At 40.3% G+C, this 14056-nt stretch overlaps 1 protein-coding gene across 1 annotated transcript in view; it reads left to right on the forward strand.

Moving 5' to 3' along the window:
• Positions 1-14056, forward strand: part of loxl2a (lysyl oxidase-like 2a) — a 37361-nt gene that overhangs the window by 10850 nt on the left and 12455 nt on the right. The window contains exons 4-6 of the mRNA XM_037774591.1: positions 8857-9065; positions 12049-12265; positions 13566-13749. Coding sequence (XP_037630519.1) covers positions 8857-9065; positions 12049-12265; positions 13566-13749 — 610 coding nt within the window. The remainder of the gene's footprint in view (positions 1-8856; positions 9066-12048; positions 12266-13565; positions 13750-14056) is intronic.

Below are 14056 nucleotides of genomic sequence, written 5' to 3' on the forward strand. Positions count from 1 at the left end.
TGCCATCTGGGGTTTCCATAATAAAACCAGACTGATAGAGAAGAAGCAACATTTCTTTGGTAGCTTAGAAGACAGTTGATGCTTTAACACTTTATGACTGCATTCATACCAGAGTGTTTTGTTTGTTCATACCAGAAGTCAGGTGGGAGATTTGGCCGTGTTACCAGACTCTCTACAACAGCCAGAACAGTGACTGTGATTTTTACTGGGGTCAGTAAAGTCAACACAATCGAATAGAGCATTTGAAATTCCTGTGTATCATTCTCATGCCCAGTTGAGTCATGCGAATGGAGGAATAGAAGACAGGAGAAATTGAAATCTTAAATCACGGACTACTGAACCCTGTTCAGTGTTCTTATTTTTACAGGTTATGTACTGTATGTAAGCAGCTCCCTCTTGTTCCCTATGTCTTGTGTATTTAAGGTCTCTGAGGCGTTACTGCAGCTCAGTCCCCCACCCTGTAAATATTTCCTTGGTCTGGCCGTAGCCTTTCAAGTCGCAGGAGAGCGGAATGGGAAAAGGTGTAGCTACACCTCTTTAACCAGGCTAGAGCTGACGTCAGTAACGGGGACTGTTCCTTCAATCTGTTCATTCACAGCATGAATTGACATTCTGTGCTCAATCTGGAAAGTTAACACCCTAACTGAGAGTGCACTACAGTCCAAGTAGAGGTCAATGCTTAAAGGGTGGAGCAATTTGTATTTTTGCTTCCATGTGAATGCTTTCCAACTTTCAAGATGATTAATCTTTATATGTTTGAAATATGAAGTGTGGCTTACCAGAGCATCGTTTGCACTCTCTTAACTTGTGGTGTTCGTGTTGATATGATTTAGGATTCTGAATTTGAGTTTCATAATATGGATTACAAGAAATTTCTTCTAGTCTGTATTGAGTAGTTTTTCAGTACTGCATGTCAGGGTAAATCTACAGGGCACAAAGTTGCTTCAAACAGCAATTATTTTGTTTTCGTGAGAGATACATCGTGAGACTACTTGACAGTTTATGGGAATATGTGAAGATAAGACTGTAACCGCTCGCTCTGGAGAGTTCAGCTTTGACCACAAATAATAGTCTACTAAAAACATCAGTCTGTCATTAATGAAAACAGCAGCTGCCACTGGTACTGGTTGCAATGGTAGACATGCTACCTTATAAGCAGAAATAATATTAAGGCTTTTACACTTACAAAACTAGTGGGCCCGTTCAAAACATGCCTGTTCAGAACGGGCTGAATGCTTAGCCTGACACACCCAAGTCGCAGTTACTAGGTAATTACCAAATTGACTTATTAGTTGCTTGCTTTGACATAACCACTGCTGTTATAAAGTATAGCATGGATTTAATTAGCGGGGTATTTTAGTGTTATAAGTTAGTATCAAGCCTGACATCGGGGAAATACTGTCTCACTCAACCCAGTTGCAGCTTACTCACGGTTACACATTAATGAAATGAAATACATTCTGGTTTGAATCTGCTTCCAGGTGGCTATCCGCTCATGTTGACTCCAGGGAAGTGAAGAAGAGTCTGGTTGTAAAGTTTTAACCAGCATCCATGTAACGTAGGCTATAACGTTAGTATAACTGCAGTCAGAGCCGCAGTCTGCCCACTGCAGAAATGAAGGAAAGTTTGGTTGTAACGTTATCCAGGATCCAGGAGGCTGCAGACGACATGCTGGATTCAGTGTGCAGAGACCTGAACCCTCGCTGCTGCACAGAACGCTGTGTGCTTGTTTAGTTATATTGAACGTGTCGCGTATCCAAATTGCACCAAATTCGACAAAGCACTCCATGAGGTCCCCAGCAATACTCGCGCCAAGTGTGAAGTCGATCGGATGAGCGGTTGAGATATGAGATATGGGAAGATCATGATATGCGAAGGACATTACCACCAACAGGGATACCTCGCTTTATAGTCAATATCAAGTTTTGCTTAACACTAATCTCAGAGTTTCTTTCTCATTCAGCCCAAGCTCTTGTCAGAGTCGTCATTTAACGTCTGATCTTCCCGACTGCTGCTTGATCTAAGTAATAGTATTAGTAGTAATTTGTCTGCTACTGGTCTAACTTCTGACAACAAAAGCTGTGTCTCTTACCATTACAACCTTTGTCAGCTAGTTATGCAACACTCATACGACAACAGAACTTTCATTCCTGGCTGACTGAATCATTTTCATGAATAATGTTAATTGTTTTAACATGCAGCATCTAGTTCCCCACACCATTGTTTGCAACAACCCCTTTTTATTTATCTGTCTAACCAGACACAGTTGCTTTATTTATTAGCACATGTTTGTTTGCTCGTTCAGTCAGTAGGGGAAGATTACATTTGCCAGCAGAACTAAACACTTAGATGGCAGGAAACCTTGTTTATCATCTGTTACTGGGGACTTTTCAACCAACTCTGCCATATTTGGTTATTGTTTCCTGGTGAATGGCAAGCTGCACGTTTCACCAGTGTCCTCAGGATCATTGCTAAATACGTCTCCTTCATGACAAGATGCCAGTCTGTATGTTAGATGTTTATGAGAGAGGATGATGTGTCATTTGAGGATAAGTATAGGTTCAAGTTTGATCGGAGTTATTCCAGGATGTTCTTTACTCTGTGTTTTCCAAAAAGCTGCCATTGCTAGCATTGCATAATACATTGTACCCTGCAGAAGAGAAATTTCCAGTGGGAACTGTTGCTTAGGTAAGCTTGAATCACTCTTATTCGTGCCTTTTTGACTGTTCACGAACCGATGCAGGTAAAGAAAATAAATTGATAAATCACACACTAGTGCTTGCAGAACCTTGCACATCATTATAAACAGATTTCAAGTCTAGATGACTTCATCTTCTGAAGAATGAATCTTCTTCCTGAAGGGATGCGGAAAAAAAGAGTACCAAAGAGCAGCTGCAGTTGCTCACCACACCACTTAACGTGTTCACTCCAACCAAACACTTTCATCCAGAATCAACACAAAGACGTCAGAAGCCAGTTGTAATAACAGAATGCAGCAGTTAAAAGCCTTTTGATTCGTTGCACATCTAAACAGGGCAAAGGTTGCTCCTCTCCATCAGACGCGACGGTATCCGCTTACAAGAATTCCTGTTCCTCACATGCGCTGCTATACAACAAAAGGAAACCCGAGCCAAAGTTGGATTTAACTCCAACATGATGTATGCAAGAGGCTTATGAGGAGGAGAGTGATCGAGGGGAGAATAGGTTGATGTGTGTTCTGAAGCCTGTTTCTCTCCTGTGGATTGAGTAGCAGACAGATCCACCACATGTTCAACAGCTGGATCACACTGTGGCCTCAGCTCTCCTTTGGACTGCAGAGAACCCAAAGTTCAGACTTTTATTATTCATACCTTCCTGCACTTTATGATTTACCGCACCATTCAGACTCAGTAAATGTGTGTTATTGTAGGCACAGTGCATATGCTGTATGCATCAAGACTAAAGATTCAGAATCATTACACAATTTAACCTATTCAAATGTAAGATAAAGGTTCCCATGAGTCACTTAAAACAATGTCTCAAAGAGAAACTATAATGTAGAAAACATTTCATTTTTATTTGAGTGGCATAAATTAAATTACCTTACAAGGAAGCTGGATTCTCGCGATGTCACAAGATCAAACGAGAATCGCGGGATCACATATCACACGAAAATCCATCTTGTCAGGCTTCAAGTAATGCGTTTGTTTCTGGCAAGCCAGTGCATGGACCAATCAGCGTCCTGTAAGCAGCTACTGCAGCTACTGCAGCTACAGGCGTGGTTTATGTGTGTGTGATGACACGGAGAGGCGACTGTTTGTTCATAACAACAATGGTGGCTCCTAAAGAGTTAGCGTTGCTGCAATAACATCAGTTATATCAGAACTGGAGAGTATTTCTTCATTGAAAGCAGAGCAAAGAATGCCATTGAAGGCTTTTCTCGATGGAAAGATGTTTTTGCTCTTCTCCTGACTGGTATCGGTAATAGTTTGATTGACAGATGGTTCATCCAATCACCTGCCAAGTATTTTTTTTAAAGTGCCTGCCCTTTTCCAAGCAGCTTCCAATGACGGCTTCTCAGATGGTTCTGTGTAAGAACCCATCTGGCGGGTCAGGTTATAAGATTATAGGTTATATAAGTTATAAAGCCCCAGACAATTTGGTGTACAGTGATGTTTCAGCATTTCACTACAAACCATTTAAACTGGAGATACAGCTAGCCTAGCTCGTTTTTTCCATTTAATATATACAACACAGCCAGTGATGCTGTAGTCAAGTCCAGCTAACCAGGTCTAAACATTTCAATTATGAAATATTGGCATTTATAGATTTTTTACAATTAATTTAAGGCCGGTTTGAGATTAGCTGTGTACGTATGTGCATGCGTCTAGTGTACCTGTAGTAATGATTCATTTCCTTTTCATTGCCATGAGAGAAGCAGTACACTCACTGATAGATATTCCAGATGCAAAGCGCACACACACACCTACAAACACACTTCTTCAGTCAAGTCAGTCAGGCAAACTTGGGGCCAGTGAAGCAGAGAGTGAGGTGGGGCAGATGTGAAAGTCATTTGAAAGAGGCTCGCTGTTCTCCTGCTTTTCATCTAAACTGTGGCGTGATTATCATTCATACTTGCCATGTTTTGTAAGGTGGGGTAGGGGGAGGTAGGTGGGTGGGCGCCTGGAGGCACGTGTAGATAAACGTGCAGCGGGACAGGAGGGCTGAATAAAGCGGAAGAAATGCACAGTAGTGGAAGCATTAGTCAGACTATGGCTAGACCACAGGCTCATGTTCACACATCTACATAATGAGGGGCACCCAGTCTACTCTCATTTGGAAAGAGTTCAGAAGTGGTCAAAGCTCACTTCAGAGACTAGTAATGAATAGAGCCAAATAAAGGCTGTTCTCTTTGTAAGTAACTCACCACACTTACGTGAACAGGAAAAGATTACTTTTGGAAAAAGGCCACAGAATGAATGACTCACTACTGTACACACAGTCAGAGGGTGTCTACGAGATGAGGCAATCTTATAGAAATGTCCAGTTGAGATTTTACCTCAGAGTGACTTGCAGAATAGGAAGCCTGCACTCATTACATGTTCCTCCACTACACATCTAGGCCAATCCGGTCGCCAAAATGGTCAAAGTTTGGAGGAAACAAATAGCCTGACCACGACGTGTTGTTTTTACTCTTTGGTTTTTGTATCAGTGAACTTGTGAACTTTAGAGGGGCTGGTAGACTGATTTTGTTATCTAAAAATCATTCCCTGTACTTCAGTCATTCTGTACTTCCTCCTAAATCCAGATTTCCAAATTGATATTACAGTGGAAACCTCTTATTGTGATCACGTCTGTCCTGGTGAAATTGATCACTATAAGTGGATGATTATTATTATAACCAATTTCTTTGTCTTTATATCTCATGCTGATTACTAAGGCTGTCACGAATACCATTTTTTGGGCTTCGAAGCTCCATTGAGAAATATTCAAAGGTAACTATTAGAAGCTTCATGGCGCGGTGCTGACATGTTCCTCTGTCTGTCTGTCTCCATCTCCACCGTTTCAGCGCCGCTTCTGCACTACTGAACACACACACACACCTCTACACTTAACAAACAGCAATATCTGTCTGAGAATTAACTAATAATAATTCATGTTGAATATGAATAATTAATAATTTGGGATTATTCCTTATTTCAGGGGCTTTTTGGGGATTTATACTTTATTTTTTACATATTTATATCTAAATAATAATTTAAAAAAATAACGGTCAACAAAAAAATAAAATATATAATGTATAATTTTTTTTGCACATGTTTTCGTATACGAAAAGACCTAATATGAACACAATAAGCGGAATACTTGATTACTATAAGCAAATTATTTAAACAGCATTTATATGGGAATGATTCTGTCCCAAGCTTTTTGAGCAGTTGATCCGTGTAACCGTGATCAATATAAGCGGTTTCCTCTGTACGACACTTTAACTAGAATGTGATAAAATATCATTATAGGTCTCTGTCCTTTGTGTTGTATAGTAGTTTTCCTGTGTTTTTCTATAAAGACTCCTAAAGAAGTGACCAGTATGTACTGGATTTGGGCCTCGGCCAAACAGGATTATGCTGAGTTTATGTCTGGTGGTCTGGGTTTGGGGGGGAATGCCTGGACTGGTCCCAGCTGTGGATATCCATCCTCTTCGGTCTCACACGTTCAGACAGCCAGCTTCCTCTCTCTGTGCCAAATGCAACACTGACCAGACCCATCTCAGTGCCCCATTTCATACTCACCTCGTACCTCGTACCCCCTGTTCTATCTGGTATTTTTGTCTTCACACCTGGCGGCACTTTGACTACTCACATTTTCCATTTCATTCCATGTTCTGTGTCAGGTGTACTTCAGTTTAGCTATTTATGAGTATGATTTACATGTTTTGTTTATTTTTTTCTTTTACATTTTTTAAGTAGCTTCATATTTGTTATACCATAATGAATGGTCTCTATATTGTTTGCTTTTTTAAGATTTTAAAGGTTTTAAATTGAGAACACAAGATCCCTGATCACGATCACGTCTCCTCACCTTCCCATCCTGCCAGGAACAGACGGAAAACACGGTGTCATGCTATGGCCAGCAGGAATATCTTCATGAAAGAGCGGTTTCTGCCCGCTCTAACCACTGCGGTCAGTGGGAGGACTGGGGTCACTGTAGAAACAGTCTGACTTAGTCGTGGCTCCTCCTGTATTAGTCTTTAGTGTGTAGAGACCTTGAAGCCTTGAACATTCCCCCAGGCTGACGCCATCTCAGGAAACCACCCTGTGGGCAAACGTTTCGTATTTCTGGGAAACATGCCTGGATGTTGTTTTTTTTACAGAGTTAAAGAAGCCGGCCGTTACGAAATTACTGAGATCAGCATTTGCATACCACTGAGCAGCTCAGAGTTTTGGACAGCCACAGTGCAGCCTCACACACAGCCAGGAACAAACTGCAGAACTTGGCTCAATGAGGGAAACGAACAATGGCAGAGTTATTAGGAAGCTGTTTTCTCATAAAGCACTGGAGGTCAAAGGTTACCATTCACTCCAGATTTAGGGGTCTTTAGGACACATGATACTAACTGGGGTGGGTGACCCCCGATCTGACCAACTGGCTTAACGGCCCTTTATAGTAGACTGTGGACCACACGCAGACACTCTTCCAACCTGAACTCTGTCAGCAGCTTCTAGCCACTCTTGATTTGCAATTAGTATTTCATGGATATTGGGGGCTTTTTTAACTTCTGCAATCAGTGTTTTCTGTTTTTTGATCATCCAAGAAATCCAAGGTGCTGCGTGAAAAGTTTATGAAGACATTTGTTTAGATTTCTTCCCGTAGAGAAAAGAAGCGTTTTTCCTTTTATGCTCTACTGGTTCATTTCAGGTTCTTGGCTCACTGACATTACGCCATATGTGAATGTCCAGTAACTTTTCAGCAAGTATATATAACACTAGTGAACTACAATTTATTCTCTTTTTTTTCTGGAGAAACACTGTTAGCTGGTTTTGACAGCTCTGTGCTGTCATGTTTGATGTATGTTGTCCACCTACTCCCTTCAGGCCCTTACATCTCAGCTCTAAACTCTAAAGACGCAACAAAGATGGAGCAAAAATTCCAGACATTCATCCAAACTGCTAAGGCCTCTCGGCAAAACTTAACAAGTTTAAACAAAGATTTCATCTTCAGATTTTTCAGCTTGACTTGCTGTATTTTCAACAATATGTGCAAACTGTGCAGTCCACAAAAAGGCCACAGTTTACATTCCCTCACAATACATTCTTCCTTTATGACTCTTAGGTCATATTGTATTTACAATATATGAAGTGGAACAGTGCATGCAAAGTCCATAATACAAATACAACCAACCATGTCCTCTAAATAACATTCTTGTCTTTAGACAGCTCGCAATATATTTGAGATTATGTTCACATCACTAATTATACAGTATAACTTGTTTTAAAGCAATGACACTGCATCTGTAGAGTTTATAGAAACTACAAGGTTCCTTTGTTTGACTTGACTTTATCAAAAGTCCCCATCAAGGAGATATCATGATCACACCTGAGGCAGGAAGGATAGCATGAACACTCCTGCCTGGAAAGAAACCGCCCCCATCCTGACATCCTATCATGCTCACGGTGTCAATGCTAATATGCTGATGATAAGCAGGTATAATGTTTATCATGTTTACCATCTTAGTTAAGTGTGTTAGCATGCTAACATTTGCCATCTGGCACTTAACACAAACGCAAGCATTTCGGGGGATTTATAAGCAGAAATGGAATATATTATTCATAATTATGTTTTCATTAGGGTATAATCATCTGAAACTAAGAATAGTTGTGTTTTCATTAGCTTAGAATGAGCCCTTCATTTGGGTCCACTTCACGGAGTCCGCCATGCTGCTCAGCAATGTTTCTACAGTAGTCCAGAACAGACAAACCACACACTGGCTCTAGAGAGCCTTTTGTGTTTTTACGTTACCTGAAGGTCACCGTAGTTCTCCGACACACTTGTGAAACTTCGGTAACATGAGTCGCAGAGTGCAAAACCGTGGTACCGCCAGCCACCGTCTGACTTCCGTTGCTCCTGAAGTAGTGTTATTATGGTGAGGATGGCCTCTGAGTGACGGCGTTAACACATTTTTGCACGTGGCGCCTCACGTTACCACAGTCTTGGAAAGGAAGTAGTGAGCGTAGGGGTACTCAGTTGGTTAGAATCTGCAACCACACCACTAGATGCCACCAAATCATGCACACTGTCCCTTTTAAAGAGGTCAAACTTTGTGTACATTTCCTGACATATGGCATGCAGTGATGAAACATTTCCTCTGCTGTTTCTCAGGGTTCGACGGTGCAGGTGGAGGATGTGAGGCTCAGGGCCACTTACTCTCACAGGAAAAGGATTCCCATCACTGAGGGCTTTTTGGAGGTGAAAGACGGAGGCAAGTGGAGACAGATCTGTGACGAGGAGTGGACGGAGAAGAACAGCAGGGTCATCTGTGGCATGTACGGCTTCCCCGGGGACAAGCGCTTCAATAGCAGACCCTACAAGTGAGTAATAGCGCCCGGGGCCAGCCGCAGGGTTTAAATAAGGCCAATTTAGATAAGTCTTCACCTGAGTTGAACTCCGACATAAACATGTAGTGGGGAAAAATGGGAACTGAAGTTCAAAACAAAACAGATGCTTACGGTACATGCGAGAATAACCACATGAGCAAATCTCCTGATCTGCTAACGGCATGCAACTTAAGAGAACACCATGTTTCTCTCATAACCAGCTCAGCCTGAGGTATACATCCAATAATAAAATGTTTTTTTTTTAGAAATAAATGCCCTCCAAGAAGAACATGTTGTCATTTGAGGCGCACCACATATTCCTGCATGATACAAACACTCTTTATGTTAATAATATTGCATTTCCTAGAAGGTACTGTTGATTTTCAGTCTTTTAGGAATGTTTTATCGTAGCAAACTGAAGTGAAGAAATGTTACGTACCCACATTTGTTTACACTGGTCATCACTCAACCCTTCATCCGTTTTCCACACTGAGATTAAACAGACTTCATTCTGGAGATTCTTGACAGGAAGCCAAACACTGCCAGAGGAAGTCTTAGAGGATGAAGGATGGGCCTTGCTGGGAAGTCACTGAGTGCAGTACGCTGTGAAACAGTGGCTCTTTTGGCTGCATCCAATTATTTCCCTCTGAGCAAAATGTTAATATGTAGGCTAACACAAAGCCAGCTATTTCCTAGAACACAGTCTTATAATTTTAATCTGCTAACATGAGAACTGAAGTTCAAAAGAAAACGGATGTTTAAGAGAATAACCACATGAGCAACTCTCCTGATCTGCTAACTGCATGAAAGAGAGCACCATGTTCATCTCTTAAATAGCTCAGCTTGAGGTATAAACCCAATAATCAAATGTTTTTTTAGAAACAAATGTGGCTACCTGCCCTCCAAGAAGAACATCTCTTGGTTGGTTTGGTCTTCAGTGAACTTTATGTGCTGGAGTTTATGTTTTCATATGTCCAATCTATTCATTATGTACATCCCGCCAGTGTTGGTCTCTACAATCATCTGAAGGGCTCCTAGAGCCACAGTCCAACCACAGTTAAATTAAGCCCAGAGAGACATCAGACATGCATTTATGTACAAACGTTGTGAGTCAACACGATGATCAAGTATAATGTGGTCAAATTTGCAGCTTGATATTCAAATTGACGCTTCTGGCTATGATATAATAAGATGAAGGCAAAGAAGATGACTTCGATTAAAACAGTTTCTATTTTTATAGTTTTGGTAGACATGATCTCATCTGATTTGATGCTAATCTTGCATATGGATGCATTTTAACTGAAGGAAGCACACGATAAGACACATCAAACCAGCAATGAGCACTTTGTTTTTTTGTGGGTTTTAAAGCATGTGGTGTCAAATGGTTCACTCTTTTACAGAGGTGAAAGATCACATCCAATGTGTTTCTTATCTGGAACAACAAAGGAACATGCAAATAACAGTCCAACAAAATTAAAAGCGGTCTCTTCAAAATGATTTCACGGACCACAAAATGTCCTTGTATTCAAACGACTACACCGACTGAGCTACATTCTGTTTACAGCATCTGGATAAGCTGTAAGATCTGAAAGGCTGTAAATGTAGCTCATGCTGGTTTCATTACATGGTCTGCTTCTTCCAAAGGACCGAACCTGTTGTTGAGTTCCTCAGTGACCCTTAGTTGATGACTTCCAAGTATGTGAGAATGTTAAGGTACCCTCACAACAATACCCTCATTGTGCTTCACAGTGTAGTATACTTATTGTTGAACAAAAAATTCCTACTTCCCATAAAACAGCTCCTTAATATTTTTAATAATAGTGTGAGAAAGAATGGTCAAATATTTTACGTGCTAATGATGTTTTTGATGTTTTAAAGACTTTACAATACTGCCAACCATTTTCCAAACCACACTTTTTTAGATTTTGAAGATTGTTTTTCATACCTGCATTTCTAGTATGATATAGATAGATAGATAAATTGACTTTATTGATCCCAAAAGAGAAATTATGGTGTTAAAGCAGCAATTTACATAGATCACAAAAAACGTGCATCACTCACACAAAAAGACACGTAGTAGGTACGAAAAACACTGTATTTACAAATCTCTATATAAATGTACATACCGACTTCTTTAAACTTGCTAAAAGAAATAAAAAAATACAATAAAATAGATTTAAAGATATATCTCTGTTGTGCAAATTGAAAGTAGAAAATGCGTTGTGCAGTGCCACTCAGAAGATAAGTCTCCTCGCCCGGCACAGAGGAGAGTCATTGTATGTTGATATGGCTGTGGGCAGGAACGATTTCCTATACGGGTCCTTATTACAGCGGACTTGAAAGAGCCTCCTACTGAAAAACACTCTGCTGTCTGACCAGTAGATCGTGCAGGGGATATCAAGTGTTTTCCATTATGCTTAGCAGTTTGTGCAACATCCTTCTCTCAACAACCAACTCTAGGGGCTCCAGGGCAGTCCCCAGCACACAGCCAGCCTTCCTAATCAGTTGATATGAAACTTACTTGATATAGAAAGTCCCTCATATCCATATGCCATCATATCTTTGGTAACTGTTTTCCTCTTTGCTGTTATATGATGTGCTCGTGGAAATCTCATGACATCTGAATCTTATGCAGGTGATGATTAAGTGTTCGATGTCAGAGCCTCTCACCAGCACTTGAACACACCAAGCGGACCACTTTTCAAAACAATCTATGCAACGATGACATAACATAAAATAACAAAAAAGACTGACGATATGTTTTCGTTGCGATGAATTGCCTTTCTGAAGTTTCAAGTCTGCAGGTTTTGGCATGAACTGTACCCTAAAGACTGGAAAAATGCTGACATTCTTTAACATAAAAAATGAGGACACGCTTTCAATTATAGTTGGCAGTAATGTAAACTTATACAAACGAACAGAAAAAGCATACAGTACAATTTGTAATAGATTGCATTATTATATCGTTCCTTCTCAGATTGCTGGCCAAGCGTCGTAAGAAGAACTACTGGGGTTTCTCTGTCAACTGCACAGGCAACGAGGCCGACCTGACCGACTGTAAGATGGGTGGAGAGATACAGCTGAAGGGCAACAGCACCTGTGAGAAAGGCATGCCTGTAGTGGTCAGCTGTGTACCTGGACGTGCCTTTGCTCCCAGCGTCAGTGCCGGCTACAGGAAGGCCTACAGGGTGGAGGTAGGTCAGATTGTGTTTAGCGCTGTTGCTTCATAGGAAGAAAGTCCTGGGTTTGAAACTCTCGTCCTTAATGTGTTCAACTGTTTCTGTGGCCATGTGCAACACTTAATAGACAACAGGACAGGCAACTAACTTACTTATTACAACAGTGCATACTGAAATAATGAGACAGAAGTAAAACTGGGCTTCAGCTGCTATACATGCCATAAACTGTGTTTAAAAGGCTCGATAAATTACTGTGTGAATGCAGGCAGTATATCCTGCAAAGGAGGGTGGTTAAGATCAACAATTGCTTTGGATTTTGGTGATTACTTTAGACTGAGCAGAATCAGATGTGTGGAAAATCTGAGTGTTTCTAATAAGGGGGGAACAGTCATGTACTCTGTTAAGAGTAATCCCATCTGGAGGACTGAGTCTTCCCTAGTGGGAGAGCAACTATAAACTAAAAACTATCAACACAGACACTTCAACAAGACAGTTTATGGTACCATATGGCTGATATTAGTTTCACACGCTGCAGATGTTTGTGACATTTCTGGAATAACTTCTCATTACTTCTTCAATTAATTCATAATTATTTTCAAAAGAAAAAACATGCATGGGATTTTATAGTGCTCATTTGAATGTCCAATTCAAAAAGTTTGCTATCCAGATATGTTGCTGCATTATTATTATTATTACATTATAAGAACCACACACATTTATAATGTAACGACAGAGCTTGGTAAGCACATGATATACTATCCTATAATCACTTCTTGGTTTGAGTCCAGCACTGGATTTAATCATGTCCTGCTTTATAATCCCTGTAGTCAAGCATCTGGAAACATTTGAATGGATGAACGCTAAACATCTCTCTTGTATACAATCAAATTATCAGGATTCCCACTTGGTGTTTACTGTGTATAAGTTATTACCAAGGTAACACCTATTTTCTGTCTACACCGCAAAATAAGCAACAACAGTTCAAGATACTGTTGGCCAAATAAAACCAGGAGTGTCAGCTTGTTTTATTTACATCTGTAATGCAGTTATGGGCAACGTGTGCAGCATGGTGACTCTGCTGCCTGCTTGTTTATTGATCCTGAGCAAATCATTATTCAGGATATGACTTACGGATATTGTCGAATGTGGCTGCATATTTTAATTATGTCAAAGTTAAAAGAGTTGAATACTAAAGTAAATACATCAAGTTAAATTAGACTTCATCAATTGCTGTAGTAATAATAATTTTAATTTGAAAGACTGTTCTCTGTAACATTTAAACTAATTTTTACTTTTTGGTGGACTGTTTCCGTAGCAACCCTTGGTGCGTCTAAGAGGCGGAGCTAATATTGGCGAGGGGCGAGTGGAGGTGTTGAAGAACGGGGAGTGGGGGACGGTGTGTGACGACAACTGGAACATTCGAGCTGCCACCGTGGTGTGTCGAGAGCTGGGGTTCGGTAGCGCCAAAGAGGCCTTGACTGGCGCACGACTGGGACAAGGTATGACCAACAGATTAGTCACTCTATAATATAGCACTACTGTATATGGTGGTACACATATATGGAGGATGAAGTGTGCCAGAATTTAAAAAAAAAAAAAAAAAAAAAAAAAGTCAAAGTAAGATTATTAAAAGAATATATTTTTAGGACGGAGAGTCTTACAAATCATCATTTAAATGCAAATGTAATTAATTAATTTAAAATGAAATTCTTCTTCTTCTTTAATGTATCAACTCATATATTAATTATAATTAGAGAGCAACTTAAGTCCCAGTTTTAGCTTGAATACTACCCCTTCACAAATAAA

The sequence above is a fragment of the Sebastes umbrosus genome, chromosome 1, assembly GCF_015220745.1.
Source record: "Sebastes umbrosus isolate fSebUmb1 chromosome 1, fSebUmb1.pri, whole genome shotgun sequence".
Lineage (NCBI taxonomy): Eukaryota > Metazoa > Chordata > Actinopteri > Perciformes > Sebastidae > Sebastes > Sebastes umbrosus.